Here is a 24,791-nt window from a genome sequence, read left to right as displayed (position 1 = left end):
CCTCCCCCACGATAAATAACCCATTCTTTAACAGCCTCTTCACTATTTTTCTTTTTAAAATAAAATTTTAACTAATAAATTTGAAAAAAAAAATCAAAATAAATCTAGAGAGAGTTCAGATGTAGGAGTCCAACATGAAACTTCAAAATTTCAAATATTTTCTTTGTATCATCGAGCTAGAAAAAGAATTATATAAAATTAGGATATCATGTCATTTGTATCCCTTCCGAATAATTTAATATCATTTCAACCTTTTCATCCTAAATTTCAGCACGTTATGTTGGATTTGTTTTTTTTTTCAAAATTACATTAAATTATTACGAATGGATACAAATGAATATTTGAATGCAAACTATTTTGAATGGTTGCAATTATAATGAATATTTTATTTTATTTCAATTTGCATAAATTAATAACAATATTATCAACCTAAAATTATGTTCTTTACTGAATATAGAAACAATTATATTTAAAATAAATGTATGCAGTTTCATTAACTATAAAAGTTTTACGTGTACATTTTATAACAAATCAAAATTTAAATTAAAACTTATGTGGAATTTTAGTATTTATCAACGTAAAATTTTTAAAGTGTAATAAATACAATACAACCAAATTAAAAATATAAGTATTAAATTATTAAAAACAAATTATCCAAATAAAATAAAATCACATAGCACAAAGTAAAATTTACCCACGCAAGTTCAGAATTTAGTTTTGAGCCATAATTTTCTTTTACATGAATTATTGCATTTTAAGTTCTTTCAAAATTACCTAAAATATTAATTAATTAAAATACTATATATTTAATGGAGTGCTATAGGAATGACAAACATGTTTTTTTGTCTTTTTTATTTATAAAAACATTTTTATTTATTAAATGTATTTTTAGTTTTTAAATAATAAAAGTATTTCTAGAAAAAGGGAACCTAAACTTTTAAGCTTCCCTTATTACCATTGAAACCAACTCAAATATGCAGTATTTGAACAATTATAGTAAAAATTAATAATTGTGCATTGAAATATATTTCCAATTAATGTATAATTATTTTATAATTGCAATACATCATAGGTTGAAGAAAACGAAAGAAGAGTTCGCATTATTTTGTTTAACTCCTCCTTGAGAGTATAATGTGTTTTGTCATCACATCCAACATTTATTGATAAATTTTAATTTTTTAATATATATATTTAATACATATCTATACGACTATATATAAAAGGAAAGTCTTAAGCTTTCTTTTTTATAATATGTGTCTAAAGTTTCTTTTTAACTTTATAAACATAAGAGTTAAATTTTAATTTTAATCTCTTTAATTTTTAGATTATATAAATATGGTCAAATTTTAACTTCGATCCTTATAATATGCTTAAATTCAAGATTTAATTTTTATACTTTAATTTGTAACATAATTTGGTACTTCAACATTTATAATGTCATCACTTAATCTAAATACTTTATTTTGATTAAAATGTGGACATGAATTTTAAGAACTGTTTACAAAGTTGAACTTTATTATTGAATTTAGGTCCATCACAGTCAGGGGTGGTAGCCTCCTTAAAAATGGAAAATTAAATTTGGGCCCTTAAAATTCATAAAATTTTAAATTTATAAATGATAAAATTGCACTTAGTCCCCTTAAAAATAATAGAATTTTGATTTAATCTTTAAAAATTATAAAGATTAAGCTATTAAAATGGTAAAATTGCATTTTAACTCTTATAAAATTATACAACTTATTTCCGCCTCCCTCCCCCCGAAAAAAAATTATGGCTTCTCCCCTGATCACAGTGCTATTTTTTTGTCACATACCTACCAAGTAGGGATTTTCTTTTTAATTTTAGAATGTCACACCGACTAATTTAACAAAAGAATTTTAACAGTGTTAATAACTAGATTTGAACTTTTAAATTGAAAATTGTAGCGACTAAATTTTTGAAAATAAAAGTATAGTGAATAAATTTTAAATATAGAAGGAGTATAGAGTCTTGAAACATATTGTAACCTTATAGATTTTAACTTTATAATTTAGCCCTAAAATAATTACAAAGGTGAAATGGAAACTATACCAAGTTAAATATAAATGTTATGATATAGGGGATTTTTTATTCTTTTAATAATATAGGGACTACATTGATGCATTTAATTATAGAAAGACTAGTTTGATTCAATCCCTATAATATAGGACCTTCAAGATACTTTCATCCCTTTTTGTATCTAATATTGCATAGACTCAATTTTTCGATAAGGTACTATTATGTCATAAAATCTCCATGACCATGAGAGCTTGACGTAATTAAACTCAATAAAGAACAAATAAAATCAAGATTGCACCAAAATTAAGATTCTCAAGGTGAACTATGAAATGTGGTGTGGTGATTGCTCACCTCATCCCTTAATCATGTAGTTGAGGGTTTGATCCTTACTCATGGCTAACTATTTACCTCTTTAGAGAGCGAGATTAATCATTGTTACCGACAATGAATACTTTGAGTATGACAAAAATAAAAATATTTTTTTAAGGTGGATACCTACTTAACTCCCCTAAGATTATAGATGTACTATAATGTAAAACCTTTTTCCAAAGAGAGAGCACAAGTTCGAGTTTTGGAAATAACATTGTTGGGAGGAGTGGTCAAAATCCCAAAACATAAACCGTAAAAAGACATGAAAAATATCAATAAATAATGCAACACTTTAACTTGTGTATTCTAGATTGTAATGGTTTTATACTACCATTTGTTGAGACTTGCTCCACGTACATATATATATAAGTATATATTTTTGTTGATACGGGTAACCAATAAGGAGGAGAAGGCAATGGAGAGGGATGCCGCCGGTTAACTTATGACAAACAAGGAGCTGGAGTAAGGAGAGGGAGGAGGAGGGGAAGGAGATTACTAAGGTTGCCATGTACGGTTTTCAGAGCAATGGAAGTCGATCCTTGGACCCTCGTGCACTTAAGCTTATATAAGGGCACATTTTGTCTTGTAGTGCCACGTAGCAGACAATGTATAGTCCTGCAAGTTTGTGTATACTAACTAGATGGCTAGGTCATTATAGGTTAATTGTCACCATGAAGTATAATGTGTGATCATGTTCTAATATTCTTATCCTCAGGGTCATACGAGGTGATTATACTTTGGTGATTCCCACAGGAGGTGCGTAGCAAGCCATCTCTAAACTGGTTCAGACGGAATATACGAGGGTTATCTACGAACTGTTTCTTGCGAAGGATTACCTACAGATTACCCATATCTTCCCACGTGTCAAAGTGGTATAAAAATTATTTATTTCGACAGGTGTAAAAGAATAAGCAGCAAGCATAAAGAAATTCTGGAAGTGTTACAAATGAGACTTAATTTGAGTTTAACACGTGCCAGGCTGTGCGAACCGCATGCTATTTGTATCTGTTTTACGCACCAGTCTCAAGTGTGTTACAGAGTCAATAGCTTTTTGAAAACCACTGCGCTTTGAAAGGCTCAGAAGCAGGAAAACAAAAATCAAAAGGAAAAAGGTAGCTTGTTTAAACTAAAAACATGGGACCAACGCCCATGGTTTCCCCTTAATCTTTTCTCCTATAAGTATGGTATATTTCAAACGGTACCAATATTTGTCCTGCGTTTAAACTCGTCACGCTTCCATTTCTTCAAAGTTTCTTTCTTTCGTCACCTTCCTTTCCTTCATATATTATTTTTCGGGAATTAATAATATTAGTATAATTATTTGACATGGATGTGTTTATTCCCGAAGAGTATGTCATTCGACGAAGAATGGAGAAAAAAGCTGCCGCCCTTGCTGGGAAACGGACACCAAATATGGTGGCGGAGACGGAGGCGAGTAAGAAAATGGAGAACAAGTCGAAGCTGCCACCGGCATTTCGGTTTGACGGCAACGAGTTGTTGGTGGTTGGTGGGATCAGTGAAACCGTGGTTTTCAGTTGCTTATCTGCCTAACTTGACGGCCTAAATGAACACGTATACTCAAGTTGTTTGTCATGAGTTTAATTGGAATTTATCTCCCTCTTTGATGTATGTTGTAGGTACTAATTTAATCATTTTAGGTAATGCATAGGAAATATCCAATTTCTTTTATATTTGTTAAGTACTGCTATCTTTAAAAAAATTAATTAAATTTAAATTAATTTCGTCATAAAACTATTTCTTTTAAATATTATATATTAATTTCTAATATCTTGTGCGTTACACTTGATTTCATATATTTATTTTCTTCCTTAAATTAATATTTGTTATTCTGAATTATTAAAAATAATTAAAAAATATTAATTTATTTAATAATTAAAATAATGCAAAAAAATTAATTCATAATTAAAATATTTCTATTATACTTAATGCACAAAGTAGTTTACAAAATAATTTTAATTTTATTTAAAATAATAACTAATGGACATATCAAATTTTTTATTATTCAAATGCAGTGTTAATAAAAAAATCCTAATCATTATTAAATCATTTATACAAATTATAAAAAAATTTAATAGGTCAATAAAATAGTCATAATAATTTATATATAAAATATAAAGTTATTTATTATACAAATAATTAAAACTTATTGTTTAAAAAAATTAATATATTTTAAATAGGATGTATTTAATATAATTTTTTATTAATAGTTTGGCTTTTATATATATTATAGATTTTTAAATATAGTTGGGCCAATGGGCTTAATTTACACAAACCTAAAGGGCCAATGGGCTTAATTTAAATGAATTCATTAAGAAAGATCTTAATACTTTTTTATGATTCGTGGGTTGATAATCCGTCTTAGCAGGTGGTTAGGCTGATTCGTGGGTTCGCCTCATCAGGGTTTGTCATCATCTGAAGGTCGCGTAATGAATCTTCCACCTCCACGCCCATCAGACCAATTATTGATATTAACTAAGTAAAAATAAGAAACACAAATGAGGGGAGAAGATAGGACTTAATGGATAACGAGAGGTACACACTATTGAGTGTCTACAGCTTAGTTCCGTCAGAGAGACTGCTCCAATCTTGATGAGTGAAGCTATAGGTTTAAACTCTTGAACAGATGTTTTCTTATTTATATTCATGGGACGATTCATTCCACTTTTCCGATGCATGTGCTAATGTATATCCCTTAAACCAATCACGTCATTTCGTCAAGTCTTTATAATTTACACGGTAGTGGCGTATAAGACTTGGCGGGGACATTTTCATTATTAAGGGAGGCGAGGTCTCCTATAGAGCAAGGTGAAGTGGGACTATAAATGATTAGAACGTTGGATAAAAAGTTTAATCTTTTTTTGTTTGTCGAGTTAAATAAATGAATGTGAATGTGAACGAAATTTGGGTTTTATTTATTCGCTTAATTTAAATGAATCAATATGAAAAAAATGGAATAAACACGAACAGAAATTTGAGATTTTTAACGAAAAAAATGTGAAGATGCATGTAATTGCGTAAAATCTGGCAGAAGGCCCAAATTGCATTGAAACATTCGGCTTTTATTGGTTAAGAAAACAACAGAAGCATAAGAAGGATAGATCTCGCCATCAGCCGTTTCACCAAATTTAACAGCCACATTAATGCATAAAACAAAAACAGCCATTAAAATGGAGAAGTATGGGACCACTGCCTGGAATTAATATAGGACGAGGAAACTTCAGCGGCATCGTCACTGCATCGTTCCAAAAAGCGTAAAACGCGTCATGGATCAACCGAATATTGGTTTGTTATCTGTCAAAATCCACCAAAATAATGAAAATACAAACTCCCCAACTTAATCCAATCGTCTCTGATTTCACCTTCCCTTTTTTGAGTCCAGCAAACGTGCCGTCTTAAGGTTTTATTTAGATCTGCAATAAAACTAAGAAATTATTACAATTTTTATATTTTAGTCTTTTAATTTCAAGAAGTTATAGAATGATCACTTAACTGTTTGAAAATTTTCATTTAAGTCGCTGGATTGAAAATCATTGTTATATGGCTTTCACTCTTGACACCAACTACACCAATCGAAAGCTTTCTTCATTTTTTTTCTTAAAACAGCTTTGAACAACAGAACCAAAATCTAAATAGTTTTCTTCTACTCATCAATGGGTATTGATCCATCGTACCGATCGTCACTTAGAGCTCACTAGCCAAACTTTAATAATAATAATAATCCAATGATTTGAATAAAAAATTTCTAATAATTTAGCGACTTAGTGAAATTTTTTGAATAATTCAATGATCATTTTATATCTTTTTAAAATTGAGTGATTAAAACGTAAATTTACTAATAATTTTAGTAACCTTTAGTACAAATTACCCTAAAACTAAACATAAACACTAAAATGCTAAAGGATTGTGTCTGTATAAGGATGTAATGTTTGATTCTATTTACAATAGAGCAATGAAAACAATACAACTAATCATTGTCCTAGCCATGAACTAGTCCTCAACAACACTTAACCTAATTGGTCGAACTCTTTGAATTATTTGAATAATAAATAAAAAATAAATCCATAAACATCTCTGGGTATTTTTTAAAATTTAAGATTCAAATTGAATTTAAAAGTTAGAATGAGGCCTACCAAAAAAAAGAAAAAAAAATCTGAAACAACTCACGAGGAGTGTTTTGCTTTAAAGTGTTTAACCAAACTTTGAAAATTCTTGCTTTTCAACATCGCTTGGATTGTGAAATAGACAGCTTATCTAATCCCACATTATCAAGCCATTAACACTAATCTTCATTTCTTTTGGCTTTTTCTATAAGCTTCTACTCAATTTTTATTTTTTAAAAATAGTCCTAATTTCAAAATACAAAAAATGGAGGTGTTACAATCTCAATCTAAATTTATTAAATATTCGTTTTTTAGATTTAATAAGAAATTTAAAAGAGTGTTTTAATCGATTTAATTGATTATTTTTATATATGATCGATTAATCAACAGATATAAGTTTTATTGAAATCGACTTAATATTGGTCGGTTAAATCCATTAACCAATTTTTATTTCTTAAGTTGAGTTTAGATAATATAGATTAGTTTAATTTCAACTAGATTATGGTATATGATAATATAGGTGAAAACAATTATGTAATAAATTTATAAAAAAAATTAACATAAAAATTAAATATTAGTTCAGTTGAAATGATGAAGTTGAGGAAGTTAAGATGATATTTTTTTATTCAAATTGCATTCTATATATTCTTAGATTTTATGAAAAAATATAAAAGAAATAAAAACACCCTTAAAATAATATTTTTTGTTTTGTAAAAGTAATACGTTTTTTTTGTAATTTTACAACTGGTTTAAGACCCACCTCATGAATCACACTAACTCAAACAAACTTTTAATATATAGTTGAGTCGAGTAAAGTTAAAATATTTGGATTAGGTTAATTTAAATTGTATTGTTATAAATTTATTATATATAATGAATATATTTAAAAAAAATAGATTATGATATACTAAAAATGTGAGTGAAAAAAATTAGTAAAAGAAAATACATTTTTTAAATTATATAAGAAACAAGTGAAGTATTCCTTGAACTAGTAAAGTTGGAGCGCTAAAATCTATATTGATACCACTTGTATCAACAGGAACATCTTGTTTGGATGGTATTTCAAAATAATAGATTTAGATTTTATTTGTAAATTTTGATTAGTATCGGTTGTTTTAATTTGTTTCAATTTGTACCAATGCATATCGATTTATATAAATTTTTAATATTTTAAATTAATTATTTGATATTTTTATGTTAACTATTCTTATTTTATAATCACATTTAAGAATAAAATGTAATAATTTAATTGAGTTTTTTAATATATTTAATAATTTTAAAATTAATATTTTTATATAAATATATTTATACATAGGTGAAGCCAAAAAAAATAAAATAAAGGATCTGAAATTGAGTTATACATTTTTGGGAAGTCAATGTGTAATTTTATCATGTATTAATTTTTTATTTCATCGTTTTTAAGAGATTAAGTGGAACATTTTTCATTTTTTAAGGGGATCAAAATACAATTTTATCATACATTAACTAATATTTTCAACATTTATGAGGACTAAATAGCAAAATTTTTATTTTTAGGGGTTAGGACCTGTAACAGCCTGGATTTTCAATGGTAACAGAAACGGTGATTTGAAGTCACCAATTCCGATGAGTAAGCTTGTAAATTTTTTTATTTAGTATTTACGAGTTAAATGTGATTTTAGAAAGATTTGTGTAATAGTGATTTGAGTTTAGAAGAAATAATTAGGTTAATTGGTTTTGAGAATGGGGTGTCAAGACCTCGATTTTATAAATCGAGCCGTAAATATTTTTATAAATATTTATGGAGTGTCATTAAGGTAGTGTTAAATTTTTGTTAGAAAATTTTATCGTTTCGATAGTTAATTAATTAAAAAGGACTAAATTGAAAAAGGTGCAAAACTTTCTAAAGTGATTAAATAGCATAAATGGTAAATAAGGGAGGACTAAAAGGGAAATTAGATACCCAAGGAATGGCTGACGGGGCATAAGCAGAAAAAAATCTTGGAATTAGGTGATTTAAGGGCAAAATTGTAAATTTTGTAAAATTAACTTAAATAAATTGAATTCTAAACTTTTCTAGGCTATTCTTCTTCTAATTTTCAGTCCAAAAACGCCATTCAAGGTCCTCTAAGCTGTTTTTTCATATTTTTGCACCATATGAGTTCAATTCTTGCTCTTTTCTTGTAATTTTTGTGTTTTTTAGATTTTTATAATTAGGTCCAACTATCTAATTCATTAGTTTTTGATTCTATGGGTAATTTTGAAAGTTACAATTGACGAGTGCTGCATGTTCATGATGAATTAGCATGGATTTGAAGTTTTAATTTTGTTTTATGATGATTTTATCAAGTAATTTCAATAGAAATTGATTTTAGGACCAAATTATAAAAAATATTAAATCTTATGGTTTGGTATTAAATTTTGTTTATTAAAGGTTGTGTACTAGCTTATAATATTTAGATAAAATGTTATTTTATAAAAATTAGCTCATTTGATGAGTTAATTGGTGAGAGACTAAATTGTAAAAGCTATAAAAGTTGGGGTAATTGTATAATTTTGAAATTTGAAGGGTATAAATTGTGAAGTGGACTGAAATTGAAATATATGCTAATGAATGAAAAATTTTACATTCTATATCAAGAGCTCGTAGATCAACGAGAAAAAGAGAAATTAGCCGAGTAGTTTCTGAACTGCTACCAATTTTACAATCCAGCCCAGGTAAGTTCATACGGTTAAACTTTCATGATTATTTGTTAATTTAGGAATGGTATAATGTATTTATTCATATTTTGTTGTTGAAATTAATATTATTGTAAAAGTATGAAAATTGAATTGAATGTTTAAAATGAGTAGAACGCAGGATTGAGTACGATCGTTCCATGGCAAAGAATGAATAAGCGGATAAGACCATGGTTAGACCATGACAATGTTTAAATGTAAGACCATGGCTTAGCTATGACATTTTAATGAAAAGAACATAACTGGGTTATGGCACCTTGAACGTAAGACCATGGTTGGACCATGGCAATATATATATATGTAAGACCATAGCTGGGCTATGACATTCTGATGATAAGACCATAACTGGGTTATGGCACTACAATTGTAAGACCATGGCAGGGCCATGGCAATGCATGTGTAAGACCATAGTTGGACTATGGCACAAAAAGAATGATGCACTCATATCCGTAAGCCGTTCTTCGATTTAGAAAGAAATGGTAAAAAACTTATGTGATTGATTTGAAAGATTTATAGATTATTATTGATATTGATCTGAAGGAAGTGTGTTTATTGATTATATTGTAATTGACAGGGAAAAATGTATGATTTTATTTACAATTTAATTTATTATATTAAGTTTGGTAAGATCAATGTTTAACTTATTGAACTTACTAAGCTTCATTAAGCTTACTCGTGTTGTTTAATATGTTCTTATAGATTAACGTGTAGTCGAAAGATTGAATCAACACATCAAGCTACACTATCCAGTTTAATCCGGTAGTTTTTGCAATGTAAATTTTGGTTTATATGGCATGTATAAGGTTGAATTGGCAATGATATAATTTGAAATGTGGTTGTGAATGATATATATATTGTATGTATGTTTATGTAACTAGTAGTAGATTTTGATAAACCAATAAGATGGATTAAATAGGTAAGTTTAAGTATTTGAGTATTAAGGATGTATGTCATGCTTAAAACGTGATATTTGGCTTGAGTTTATTGTTTGTTTGGGATGTATTAAGGCATTAAAATGTTGTGTATAGGGTGATATCATAACGGGTGAGTAAAATGACCTTAAAATGGCCAATTTTCGTCCACACGAGTATAGATACGAGTGTGTGTCCTGACACATGGGCGTGTAGTCTGACCGTGTGTCCCCTGCACCTTGAATTTCAAAACAGAATATCCAGGTTTTTACACACGGCCTAGCAAACGGGCACGTGGCTTGGTCGTGTGACCTCTACACCTTGCACACGGCCTAGCACACGGACGTGTAGTTGGCCGTGTGACCCAAGATAGAGAGTTACACGGGTAAGGGCACAGGCTGGGACACGGCCATGTGCCTCATATCAAATGCCCACACGGCCTAAGACATGAGCCAGTCTCCTGCCACACGGCCGGCCACACGGGCGTGTGTCCCTTGCTTTTAAGAACTTTTTTGAGATTTTAGGAAAAATTCCCTGAATACTCGGTTTAATCTCGATTCACTTCTAAGGTGAATATTTGGCCTCGAGGGTTCATCAAGGGACAATATGAGTGTTATATGATTGATTCTTAATATGAGTAACAAAAGTTGGGAAATGTCCGTATTTAATCGTAAAGTTCGGTAATACTCCGTAACCTTGTTCCGGTGACGGATAATGGTTAGGGGTGTTACAGGACCCTTGCCTACCACTGGATTTGCCTCTGTATTTACATGTATATAAAATATATGTTAAAAATATTTAAAAACACCTATAAACTTGAAACGGTAAATCGAAATATACCAGTATTGGAATTTATTGGTGCCAAAACAAAAATAATACGTTCACCCATACAATAGTGACTCATCGGTCTTAAGTTTAAGTTTCTCCATATGTGGGGTGTTTTATATTTTATATAAAAATATTAAAAGATGATAGATCCCTCAAAATAATATAATCTACTTTTGTAAAAAAATATTTTAATTATTTCACAACTAACTAAATTTTTGATGGACTTGTGACACCTCAGTTAAAGGTTTTTAGTACAATATGGATAAAGAAATAATATATATTAAAATTGATTAAATTAATCAATTTGATTTTTTATTTTATTGAATTAGTCTAAATTTGCACCACTAAAATAGTCAATCGTATCTATCCTTTTTGATGCAATACCTAAAATTATCTATAACCATGCCAATCTACATTTGCACGTTATTTTGGACGGAACATAATTTCAATGAGATGTACCACTAAACTTTCCCTTATCCCTTACTTGGAATTTAAAATTGGTAAAGTAAAATCGATTGAGTATTAGATTGATTAGCATGGACATTGTTGTTAATGTAGAATGATATGGTTTCGAGTTATAAAAGTGCATTATTCTCCTATTTATGGGTTGATGAGGGATTATGCCTAGCTCTAGGCATTCTGTTAAAATAGAGTATATATGATCAATATTATTCAAAAAATATATATAAAAATTTTTTTCATATAAAGGATAACATTATTAAACTAAATATATTTTATTAAAATATTTTTATATTTATGATTCAACGTTAAATTTATGCATTTAATATTTAAAATTATGAATCGAATCTACCAATAACGGGAATTCCCACAATCCAACTTTCCAATTCAAATCTTTTAATAATTGTTATATGTCCTTTGCCTGCATTAACTTGAGCTTGAATCATTCTCCAAAATACAGGAAAAGAAAAAAAAAATAAAGGCAGTTTTGATGAGGTGTTGGCCTGCTTTGGGATTCTTAATTAAAGGCGAAAACCCTAAGTTAAGATTTTTTTTATCAATACTTTGAGACAAGGAAGAAATAATAAGGTTTTAATTTGTATAAGCTAAGTGTGAGACACAAAAATAATATAATTATATATTTTTTTAACAATTTCATTATGATTCTGGTCATTTTTTTACACAATACTTAGAATTATCTAAAGCCTCTGCCCAACTCATAAATAGGAAGATAACGCACTCAAACCCACGCCTTCCTGCATTGTTCTAATCGAACTAAAACTCAATCAATAATAATATAATTATAAGTACATGTTCAAGTAACTATAAAGTAGAATCAAATTATTATAATGCGTATATAGATGAAAAACTTGGATGCTCAAGATTCTGAATTTCAACTTATATAAACATTGACAATACTTCGTTGACAAGCAAAATATGTTTAAAACTAGATAATCGGTCCAATTTTTTTTAACTTCTTTTACATTATTAATAATTAATTATTTGAAATAAGTTAGTAAATATCAATAATTTTTTAGTTAAGTGGTAAGAAAATTTAAGTCTTATAAATAAAAATTTAAGAATTTAATTTTAAATTTCATCAGGACTCGAAGGTAGAAATAAGTTATATATACACATAAAAGAAATTAGTAAAGGGAAAAGCATTGGGGTCCTTGCCGTCTGAAAACATGGAGATTTAGGGACAGTTTGATAGGAACAGGGCGGGACCCCAGTCCTTCAATAAGAGCAAACACTGCTGATGTGTGTGTCTTTTTAGATCGGGTCGGTCCTTTAACCACGGAGAAATTTGCAATAAAATGAGTGTCGGAATTGATATTTGGATTCCACAACATGCACAATGAATATGATTAAAATTTGAATTCCAACTTTAATTATATTTGCTTCCTCATTAAACATACAAACCAAAATCATGTAAATGCACGGTTTCTCCCGCAACTTCCATTACCAACAAAAGAAAAAAGAAATGCCTTTGTTCCAATATTATTTCACTCCTTTTTGACTTTGGTACAAAGTTTTTAACACTTGCCAAATCTCAATTGGACTGTAAAAATCTCAAAAAAAATTTTAAAAAAAATACGAGGCTTCTGTTCTGTTTTAAGTAACTCATAAATTCAAATTGATCAAATTCTAATGTAAAAGTCATTATCAAATTCAAGCCTCGAAAATAAATTAACTCGTACTTAAATGGAATTTTTTTATGTTTATTTTATTTTGTTGCATTTTAATTATTATTTTTGTGGGGAATATTGATGTCAACCATTTTGCTTTCAAACTACTCAACCTTCTTTTTTTTTTTTTTACTAAGAGTGTCTTTCTTGGAAGCATTGTAATGAGGAGCCTTCAAGTTTAAACAACCTTTCATGTCCTGCCTGTGTCACTCTTTCGGGCATAAAAAACAATGATTCACTTACGTCTTGCCAAGCCAGAAAAAGGCAATTCCCGCTTAATAATAATATTTTTTAACCAAAAAAAAAAAAACCTAAATAATTCTTAAATGGTCCACAATCCACATACACCACAACTTGCAACTTTAATCATGTGACTTCTTTTTTTCATTCTATTCTTTTTTATGCTGCCCATGAAACCATTCTATTCCATTACATGCATTATTATATTCATATATTATTTAATTTCAGTAATGGTTTCCCATTTATTCATACCAATTTACAATTTCCTTTTTTCTTATAATAATATTAAGAAAGAAAAAAAATGACAATATTTGAACCTATATTATTTAAATTTTTTAATAATTCATATTTAAATATTTATGTTTAAATATATCTCAAACACGAATCATTAAACAAATACTTTAAATTAAAAAAAAAAAACTATATAAGATACGGCGAATACATTGAGTCATTGGCAACTGTAAAACGTGTGGAATTTGACTTTTGAAGCTTTAATAAAAGAGGAGCTTTTTAGCTCAACAGCCAAACAACAAAAATAGGATGCTAATAGAACTTAGAAATGAAGCTTTAGTCAAATTTTAGGTAAATTTAAGTTTAATTGCATTTTTTTAATAATCTCATGATAATATTTGTCATTCCCAATGTATAAAGAAGAGGATAATACGTTTCAACACACTCGAACCTACGTCTTCCTGTATTAACAATAATACCATGCCATTTGAATTAAAATTCAATCATTCTTTATTATTGTAAACAATTTCATTTATAGATGAAAATAACATGATTTATTGTATTTAAGATTTTATTTGTTTTCCTCTAATAAACATTTTATTTATTATACCTTTTTTTCCCAAATTTTATTATATTTTTATTAAAAGATTAATTATTTTCCTATTTGTTATATAAATTTAAATTTCTTTGGACAATATTAATGACCGATTTTTACGTTTTTATACAAAATAATTTAAAATCACTATATATTTTATTTTTATTTTTAAATATCAAATAATAACCTATAAAGTTTTTTTAAAAAAATTCACTTACAAAAATAAAAAAGGTTATTAAATCTATTTGTTAAGTATCACAAGAAATTTAAAAGGACATTTTAGTCTTTTGCAGAAAATTGGAATCACAGTATTTCGGGTCTCAAAGAGTCAACCTTATAATGTGTAATCACAGGCTGTCTTTGCTTCTTCAACGTTTAAAAAATCGTGATATTTGTAAACGATAAATACATTAGCAATATTTCGTGAAAATGATAATTAAAAAGTGCGGTTGCGCTGAGAACACCGCTCATAATCGCCGGCGCAAACGCCGGGGGAGGGGGGGCCTTTGCTTTTGCTTAATTATCATTAATATTTAATCGTCAACCTTAATTTTGGGATATTTCTTTTTAATTTCCCTTTTATTTTTTATATTTACAGAGCAAAATTTTTCCATAAGTATTTTGACGGGCAATTTATCAAAAAAAGCCGTTTTTTTTCAAAATTTACCGAAATGGGCTGATTTTTTTATTATTTATCGGAATGAGCCATTTTCCGCGAAATCGCGTCCACGTCAGCGCGATTTGCTTACGTGGACACAAATCGTGCCTACGAGGACGCGATTTGCTGACGTGGATGAACAGTTTATGTTTTTAAGCTTGGAAAACTTTGAAAGGCCATAACTTTTCGCTCAGTTGTCCGATTGAGACGATTTTTTTTATTTCAAATAAATTTTCGAGATATACGCGTTGACAAACATCCGAAGGCGGTTTGCCGCAGTTTTTATCGAAAAAGATCCCTTTTTGCCCCTAAATTTCAATTTTTTTAGTTTCAAATTAAATTTTGAAACATTCAAATCATTATTTTCCTTATTTATTTGAAGTAAACACCGGATCTTTTTTTTACAGAATTATCTTATATCATCCTGTTATAGGTATAAGTCAGCTCATTCAACTTTTGAGAAGTTCCTTAAAATTTTCCATTTTATTCAATTTAGTCCCTAAAACCTAAATAGTCATATTTTCAAATCTAAGCTTCGTTTTTCAATTCAAATTCAATTTCATCCTTCCATAACATTCAAATATTCTTAATTACAAAAATTTCATGCTAATTTTGAAATAATTACACTTTAGTCCCTATACTCGTAACTAACAAATTATACTTTACAAATTAGTCCATATTCATCTCTAAGCAGTTTGTCAGCGCGTAGATCTCGAAAATTTATTCGAAATAAAAAAATCGTCTCAATCGGACAACCGAGCCAAAAGTTATGGCCTTTCAAAGTTTTTCAAGCTAAAAAACATAAACTGTTCATGCCACGTCAGCAAATCGCGTCCTCTAGGGCGCGATTTCCGTCCACGTCAGCAAGTCGCGCTGACGTGGACGCGATTTCGCGGAAAATGGATCATTCCGGTAAATTTAAAAAAAAAGGGGCTTTTATTGGTAAAATACCCTATTTTGACGATATGTAAATGCTACGGATTATTGTTTTTTATTACTTTTTTTATAAAATAATATTTTAAATTTTCAACTTAATTTAAATTTAAATACAAGAGGATTTTCCTAAAACAAAATAAACAAACAGTAAAACCTTAAATTAAATTATTTAAATTTAATTATAAAAATAATTAAAAATTATAAAATACTTTTATTTTAATTTAATTATGAAAATATTTTTTTTTGCAATGTAACCACTATTCAAGGGATTTTGTTATTTATTAATAATAGAGGAGGTTTACATTATTTGTGACCATGGTTTTATCACATTAATAATCTCACGAGATTAATGCGCTCCAATCAATTTTGCTCCTCTGAATCCAAATCATTAGCACTAATTCACTGGCAGCGGCGAAATTTCCAAAAGCAGATTATTAAATTTGCCCCCCAAAGTAAGTATCAATTTACAAAACTGCCATTTCATGGATCAAAGTATTCAGGATGAAAAGGACAACATTCTTAACCATTCCCTTATTTTCAATCCATGTTTTCCTTCACATATTTTTCTTGTCTTTTTTTTTCCCTTTAAAACTCAAGGTTTCAAATTTCTCTCCTTTTCTCAAAAAGTGATTTGCTTTCATGGGCAGTAGCAAAACCATGAATTTAAGCACTATAGTGTTGTACTACTAGCATCTTTATCTCTTTCATTGTTTTTGTATTACTAGCAAAGCAACCTCATTTCAGCAGATTAGTGTACCAAAGCTTTGAAGTTTGCCATAGTTATAGTTTCTTGATAAATCCCACACCTGCTACTCAGTTGGGTTCTTTTTTGTTTTCCCCATTTTTACTCTCTCTTCTTCATTTTTGGGGTTGATGAATTTTACTCGCGGCTGATAAAACAGAGCTTTTGGGGTTGATGAATGATTGAATTCTACTTGCGGAGTGACAGAAAGAGAGTTACAATAGAGGAAAAAAAATGAGACCATACATTTGTTTCTTGATTATGTTTTTGGCCTCTGGGGTTCTTTGTGTGACTTGTAGTTCTTTCCCTACTAAGGAAGGTAATGAGGTTTCTATTTTTGTTTTTGTAGATCTTGTTTGGTTACTGGGAAAATGTGGGTACAGATAAGGGCTATTAATTGTCAATTTCCTGCTACATGGTGTTTTATTTCAGTGTTTTTTCAAAGATTTATGATGTTGATTTTATGGAGACACTAATATAATTCTATCATCAATAGTTTCTAATATTCCTCACTGAGTTTTGAACTCTGTTTTCTTGTTTTGTAAAGTTTGGGCTCTTACAACATTTAAGGAAGCTATATATGAAGACCCACACCTGGTTTTGTCAAACTGGAATGCTTTAGATGCTGATCCATGTGGGTGGTTTGGGATTACTTGTAATAAAGAGAGACAACATGTTATCAAGATGTAAGCACTGATCCAACAATTTTTCAAAGTTCTTTAATGGTAGATATGTTCATAATTTATGCATTTTCATGTTTTGCAGAAACATATCTGGTTCATCTTTGAAGGGATTTCTTGCTCCAGAAATGAGCCAAGTTACCTACTTGCAAGAACTGTATGTTCACCTTGTGCTTATTTGTTCGAAATGATGCTCTTGGTTCAAACTTTTTATCTGTATTGGAATGTAATGATTGACTCATAAGTTCATGTATTTTTTCTTTTAGAACTTTACGCAAAAACAATCTGATAGGAACAATTCCAAAAGAATTTGGCATGTTGAAATTCCTTAAAGTCTTGGATTTGGGGATGAATCAACTGACCGGTCCAATACCTACAGAGCTCGGGAATTTAACCAGCCTTGTGAAAATGTAAAACCCGAATTCTTATGTGTCTTGCTTTAAGAAAATGTTTGTTGTAATTTATGCTTTTTTGCTTATTTTGTTTTAAGTTGTATTCACAGAAATCTTCAGTCAAATGGTTTGAGTGGGAGCTTGCCTGCGGAGCTTGGCAATTTAAGGAACCTTTCAGAACTTATTCTTGATAGAAATAAACTTCAAGGACCTGTTCCTGCTGAAAACAATTCATCATTTGTAGCTAAGATACATGGAACGTAAGTAGAATATCGTGGCAATGTGATTATGCTCTGTAAAGCTCTGTGGATTGTATATGTCTACTTGATGAACTTCTCATTAGGAAATCCCCTTAATAACTTAATAACGAACTCTTCTAGTTCCTATATATACGTGGCCTTCCGTATTATAGTTGTCTGTTTTAACCCTTAATGGCATTGCAAAATTAGTTTTTACTTGCATGTGATGATAGTGACAGATGATTAGTTATAATTGTATATTTGTGCCATCTAGAGTTTAAAAATATTAGTCTGGGATCATAGATTTCGGAAATATTGCAGGCTTCTTGTCTAGAACTTTAGTCCCTGAAATTAAATCATGTTAGTGATTTAAGTTTAATTCTTTTTATGGCAGGAATGATTCACGTACAAGCGAAACTGGACTTTGTGGTGCATCTCAGCTAAAAGTGGTAGATTTGTCGTACAATTTTTTGGTTGGAAGCATACCAAAGTGTTTGGAGTATCTTCCAAGGTGAACTTTCATTGCTTGTATCATTGATTTGTGCTGGCTTCCCTCTGTCCGATTGCCTCATGTTTTTGCATACCATTAATGCAGCTCAAGCTTTCAAGGGAACTGTCTTCAGGAAAAGGATGCAAAACAGCGTCCCATCCGACAATGTGGTAAGTATTACATGATCTTTGCTTAATCTGTGGCCTGGTCGAGAATGTTTGAAGAAACTATATGTTCTTAGCTAAGTTGACATCTTAAAACTTGAAATCTCGCCAATTCATTTCATTACTCTGACAGATTTCTGCTGGTGGTCTATGATTACATGGTTCACAGTGCCATTATTTGTTTTTAGGTCCTCAGCCATCGAGAAGTCACCAAGCACCGAGCCTTAAGCATCATTCTTTTAAAGACGCTGCAAAGCATCAGAAAGCTTCGAAACCTGCATGGCTTTTGGCTCTTGAAATTGCTACAGGAATTATGGCTGGGTCTCTCTTTCTTGTCGCGATTCTTACTGCTTTCCAAAGATGCAGAAGCAAGCCTGCAATTATAATCCCTTGGAAGAAATCAGGGAGTGAAAAGGAACATTTGATGGTGTACGTAGGTTAGTTTGCAATATATGGCATTGATTACCGCTCTCAAATCAACTTAAAAATGTAGTTTTCGGAGTACTATTGTTAAAAATTATGATTTTTTCCAGATTCGGAGTTGCTGAAAGACGTTACAAAATTTGGCAGACAAGAGCTTGAGGTATCTTGTGAAGACTTCAGCAACATTATTGGTTCCTCACCAGACAGTATTGTCTACAAAGGGACCATGAGAGGTGGTCCTGAAATCGCTGTGATATCCCTCTGTATTAAAGAGCAGCACTGGACAGGCTATCTTGAGCTCTATTTCCAGAGAGAGGTACTAGATATTCCCGGTAACAGTTCCATGAAAAGATTAATTTATCAAAAGATGTGAAACAGCTTTAAAATACAGGAATTCACGATGCTCAATCAACCATATTCTAATTTTTTTATGTTAACTAATTTTTAGGTTGCAGATTTGGCAAGACTGAATCATGAAAATGTAGGGAAGTTACTTGGTTATTGTAGAGAGAGCTCACCATTTACAAGGATGCTTGTTTTCGAATATGCATCAAATGGAACGCTTTATGAGCATTTGCATTGTAAGCATACGCTCTCTCTTGCACACAATGATAAAATTCTATACATTGAGTTTTTTACCCGAGAAATCAATTTTAATTGCAGATGGTGAAGGATCCCAGTTATCATGGACACGGAGAATGAGAATTATTCTTGGCATTGCTCGAGGACTCAAGTATCTTCATGCTGAACTCGAGCCACCATTCACTATATCAGAGTTAAGCTCCAGTTCTGTGTATCTTACTGAGGATTTTTCTCCCAAGGTATATCCCCTCAGCTCTTGCCATTTCATGTACGATCATCCAATGTTTTCTTCATGTTCCAAGTATACTCGAATTAAGGTCATTTTGATCTTATTTATAAAATTCTTTTGTGTTGGCAAATACTTGTAATGGTTAATAATATTGCTCGTCCTGGTGTTGAGATGGTCAATTTTCTTCTGACGCAGTTGGTTGATTTTGAAAGTTGGAAGATGATTCTTACTAGATCCGAAAAGAACTCTGGATCTATCGGCAACAATGGCCCTGCTTGTCTACTCCCGAATTCTTTGGAAAAACGCCATCTCGATATCCAAGGAAATATTCATTCTTTTGGCATACTTCTACTTGAAATAGTTAGTGGGAAGCCTCCATACTGCAAGGACAAAGGCTGCTTGATTGACTGGGTAAACAATCATTTCCAATTCACTTTTTTTATTATGAAATTCCATGTCATTGTACTCTTTATCGACAAGGGTGCTAAGCTTGATATTCTTTGGAATACTTATGTTGAACTCTGAATTACAGGCCAGGGATTATCTTGAACTACCAGAGGTCATGTCTTATATTGTGGATCCAGAGCTGAAACACTTCAGTTATGATGACCTCAAAGTCATCTGTGAAGTAATAAGCCTTTGCACTCATACGGACTCTTCGAAACGGCCATCGATGAAGGAAATAAGCCTAATGTTGGAGAGCAAAATCGACACATCTGTAGCAATTGAGCTCAAGTCATCTTCTTTAGCGTGGGCTGAACTTGCTCTTTCCTCATGAGTGCATTCATTTGAACTTTTCTTAACGGCCATCGGTGAAGGCAAAAAAAGTTAAATGTTGGAGAGTAGAAACGACACATCTAAGATTGGTTAAGTTAATGGCATCTACTCTAGGTTGGGCAGAACATGCTGTTTCATCGTGATTGAGCTGAATCGAGATCTAGAAAGCTAACACACATTTGTAACATCGGGACACACATAGTTTTACACTTTTTGTCTATTGTTCAACCATTTTGATCTCTGTAAATGCTGCTTGCCAAAATGAAACATTTGGTAGCATTTCGTTTATATGCTGATGCCCACTTCTATTGTATATCTCTAGATTTGGGTGCTCAGAAAGTTCTCTTACATCACAATATAGACAACCTAGCCATGTTTTTTATCCTCTGGATCCTGTGTAATCAGTTTTTAATATATAAATTATTCTCATTTTGCTTCGACTACTTTCTCATCTCTTTCCAACGTCGACATGCAAATTTGATTCTTGCATGATCCATTCAAAATGTTTAATACTCATTCCAATTATGTAATCTTATTCGATGCTGACATTCTTCTAATCCAAGTAATCAACGCAATATGTGGTTGAGTTTTATATATAATGACTTGCCCAAGCATATGTCCTTTGTACAGAACATGTATTTTAGAATCTCTTCGTTGTTGTTGCTTAAAGGCCCTACATTTTCAAATTTAAATGACTTTTTCCACTTCAAGTTATTAATATTTTAATGTGAACCCTTCCAAGTACTGAATTTTCTATTTTAATGGAAGTAGTTTTTGTTTCATTCTCTTAAAAAATGGAAAATACAAAATGAACATTAAAAATACTTTGTAAAAGTATAAGAAAAAATATATTTTTTAACCATTTTTAAATATCAAAGTTCTCACAGAATAAAAATGTTTAAACCCATATAAATTCAAAAATAAATTTAGACAATTTCCAAATAACAAACAAACAAAAATTCATTTCTATTTATCAGATGTACTTTTTTATTTAAAAAAAAACCATTGTTAACTTAGAAAAAAGAAATTGAAGTTTGAGGTTATTGAGGAGTTGAATTCCAAATGATAACATAATTAAATAAAAAAATACGGTGCTTTATTAGATGGAGCATTAGGACAAACACCGAAAATTCTGAGAAATAAGAACAGCTAAGGAACTTGCAAAACCTCAACCTAATTTGATGGTCCCCCCAAAGGAGATCTGTGCCAAACTCAAAAAAGAAAAGCAAACAATGGGGAACCCAAAACATTATTCCAGTCATTCCAATACATGTACATAAAAGAACCACTGGCAATACCTTACTACTTTTTCATTCAATTGCTTCTGCAATGCATAATCTCAAATGTATTTAAATAAAATCTCTCCATGATTGAGTTCATTCCAACACAAAAAAGAATATTAAAAACTTGCTTAACAAAAGCATATGGGCAAAGGAAGTGGTGGGATATCAAAAAACTTTGCATTCATTGTCTAGCTCTCGAGTAAAAAATATAGATCAAAAGTGATGTAAAGTTACTTCTGCTTCGACCGGGAGTAATGATTGTCGTTTGGATTCCTCTTTCCGCTAAAGACCGCTAATGCCTTCCTTACAGGAGGCTGAAGAGGTGCTCTTTTATCAGTATGGTGAGTGAAGGTGTCCCCAGCCATGAACAGATCATCATCCCCCTATATAAAATATATAAACAATCCCTCAGATGTAAATTAACAGAAACAAAAAGATTACAACCAGACCTTTAAAAAGTAGTGATGAGACGAACCTGTTTGTTTACTTTCTTCTTAGTTTTAGGGTAAAGGAACTTTTGGGGAAGTTGATCTTCGCGCAAAATTAGGTTTTTGGTTATGGCATCTCTTCCACCTTGGGGTAAAGGCAGTGAAAACTGCACACAGAAATGAAGGCATTCGTATAATATTTTTTTCAAAAGCATATCATGTAACCAAACCCAAAGAATCTTTTGCACAATGCTAATGTAAATAAAGTTACCTTTGTACCACGCAATGTAATTCTTGGACGATGGGACGCCAAAACAATTCCATTCTCACCAACAGTAACAGCTACCTTTCGTAATGTTCCACCATTTCCACACTTCGGACAGAAAATTCTTCCAATTTCAGCAGTCACAGTATAGCAGGCATGGCATTTCAGTACCCATCTACATACAGATATAAGGTAAAAAAATAAGCTCATATGCATCAAATAACTTCATTTTGAATGATGACCACATTTGAATAACTGCCAACTGACAATTACCAGAACCGACATATGCATTAATTAATTACCTGTGCAGCTGCCGAATCTGCATTCCACCTGGTGCTAGTAACCGTAAACCCATCTGCAGAAGAACATTTTGCATAGCAAAATCTCCCGTTACACAAGCTACAGTGGACTCGGATAAGGATCTCAACATCCAGCTCTGTTCACTGCTCAAATCATCAGTGAATGATGCATCGACAGTTTCATTGGTCTGACTTGACATCTCCAACTGGTCTAATTCTTCACTATCTCCTTCAACAGCAAGATTCACACTGTCATCTAACATAGCTTCCTCCGCTGTGGTTTCTGCTTCTTTAGCTTCTCCAAGAGTCCTCGCTGGATCTTCTTCCAGCCTCATTTGTTTTAGGATTGAAGAAAGATCTCCATCACCCTTGTCAACTTCTGCTCGCTCAGCCTCCTCATAAATCCCATTTCCAGAATGAACTTCTTCGGCACTTTGTTGCAATGGTCGATCAGGACAACCACTTGCATCTTCACTGTTGCTCTTCTCTAAGCCTTTTTTCATATCTTCTTGACAATCTTTCTCCACTAATGCCTCGTAGAATTCCCGCCTAGCTTTCCTCCTAAGATATCTCCTATGAGTACTTCGACTTACTGCAGGCAGCCAATCATCAGCATTATCATCCAAGTGTCCCTGAGATGCATCAATACCATCAGCCACCATCTTTTTCCCTTCGATTTTTACCTCTTCTTTCTGGGGAAAATAGCGCCTAGGCCTCCTAAAACCCTGGTCAATATCTTCTCGATTCTCAGAATGTGTTTCACTCTTTGTTTCCACCAATACATCTTCGGAATGGTTATCTGATGAGACATAGTTCATATTTAAGTCTTTCAAGGGAAGGATTCTCGAGTTAGAGTTGAATCCATCTCCTGTTTCCGGTTCGAGAGCTTCCCACTCTTCCAAATTAGGGACATTAGAGCCCCATCCAGGCAGGTCCCTTTCAGGCAGCCTCTTCACATTAACAACATGAACAGGGGGAGGCGCATCCCTAAGATGATTTGTTCCATGAATTTGAGACTCTAAGGTGTAAGTCAAGGCAATCAGTTTGAGATCAACATCAGAAAGAGTCTGCAAGTCACCAGTCGCCCTCGCAAATTTGATAACTACGAAGCTCAAATAGGACACCCAATTAACTAATGGTGTATCTATTAATATATCATCAATTAAGATTCTGCTTATCCTCATAACAACAAACTAAGCAGCAGAAGCCAAATGGTGATAAAAATAACAACCAAATACAAGGAATGGGACTTGAAGATAAGATTGAATACCTTTATTTAGGGCATCTGGGGAGGGCTCCACAGAATCGATGGAGAAAGGGATGAAAGCTAGGCGGTGGCGGGAAACGGGGTCGCGAATTTCTGCGAGAACTTCAGGGACGGTAACGAACCTGTCAGCGATGTTGTTTAGCTTTTCTCCACCTTCGATGACGGCGTTGGCGTCAACTACAGCCGCCGCTATTCCCTTCGTGGATTTGCAGCTTTCAACGAAGATTTGGCTTGTCGCCGTAATTTGGCTTTGAGTATGAGGTTTAGGTGGTTGGCTCTTCAGAACGTTGCTCCAACCCGATATCGGATTTAGGTTTGGGGCCGGGGGTCCGGAGTCCTCCATGCTTTTGGCTTAGAGAGAAATAGAAAGAAAGCTCGAAGCGCAGAGTCAGTCTTTTATGTTTTCTGGGCAACCAACCTCAGACTCGAGAGTCTAAAACCCTAGAAAATGCGAGGAAGCGAGGCATGAACGGTGCCGTTCTGAAAATGAAGGAAATAAAAGGCTTAATATATCAAAAAGCCCATGTGAAATAATTCAACGATCAATTGAGTCCTTAATAAAATATAAGCAACCAATTAAGCCCTCGAAAAACTAATTCCAGTGTAATCCCCCTGGCGTTTGTTAACTTTGCCACATGGCACACTAGGGTTTGCCACGTGGTGAAATCGGGTAATTTCGCTCAGGTAGCGTTTGGAAACTAGTACTTCAAAATTTAGATTTCAAAAAGAGTGTAAATTGA

At 31.6% G+C, this 24,791-nt stretch overlaps 2 protein-coding genes across 3 annotated transcripts; one reads left to right on the top strand and one right to left on the bottom strand.

Annotated features, from left to right (window-relative positions):
* Positions 1 to 16,316: 16,316 nt before the first annotated feature.
* Positions 16,317 to 20,952, top strand: LOC107892457 (probable LRR receptor-like serine/threonine-protein kinase At1g63430). 2 transcript variants are annotated; one of them, XM_041101189.1, is made up of 13 exons: positions 16,317 to 16,852; positions 17,081 to 17,219; positions 17,299 to 17,370; positions 17,480 to 17,623; positions 17,716 to 17,865; positions 18,239 to 18,355; positions 18,440 to 18,504; positions 18,687 to 18,935; positions 19,032 to 19,237; positions 19,370 to 19,502; positions 19,585 to 19,742; positions 19,928 to 20,143; positions 20,265 to 20,952. In XM_041101189.1, exons 1-13 carry the CDS (start codon positions 16,768 to 16,770, stop codon positions 20,508 to 20,510), a joined length of 1,980 nt encoding a protein of 659 aa, XP_040957123.1. In that variant the 5' UTR covers positions 16,317 to 16,767; the 3' UTR covers positions 20,511 to 20,952. The 2 variants fall into 2 exon arrangements, with proteins under 2 accessions (XP_040957123.1, XP_040957122.1); XM_041101188.1 differs by having other exon boundaries at positions 16,325 to 16,852; positions 17,704 to 17,865.
* An 834-nt stretch (positions 20,953 to 21,786) lies between these two features.
* On the bottom strand, positions 21,787 to 24,528 carry LOC107890684 (RNA-binding NOB1-like protein). Its single transcript, XM_016815208.2, has 5 exons — positions 24,055 to 24,528; positions 22,788 to 23,886; positions 22,492 to 22,660; positions 22,268 to 22,387; positions 21,787 to 22,175 (listed from the first exon to the last, which is right to left on the bottom strand). Exons 1-5 carry the CDS (start codon positions 24,392 to 24,394, stop codon positions 22,023 to 22,025), a joined length of 1,881 nt encoding a protein of 626 aa, XP_016670697.1. The 5' UTR covers positions 24,395 to 24,528; the 3' UTR covers positions 21,787 to 22,022.
* Between the last annotated feature and the right edge of the window lie 263 nt (positions 24,529 to 24,791).

Source organism: Gossypium hirsutum, chromosome D09 (genome assembly GCF_007990345.1).
Source record: "Gossypium hirsutum isolate 1008001.06 chromosome D09, Gossypium_hirsutum_v2.1, whole genome shotgun sequence".
NCBI lineage: Eukaryota > Viridiplantae > Streptophyta > Magnoliopsida > Malvales > Malvaceae > Gossypium > Gossypium hirsutum.
Note: the sequence above shows the minus strand (reverse complement) of the source record. Positions and strands in the feature narration are given on the sequence as shown.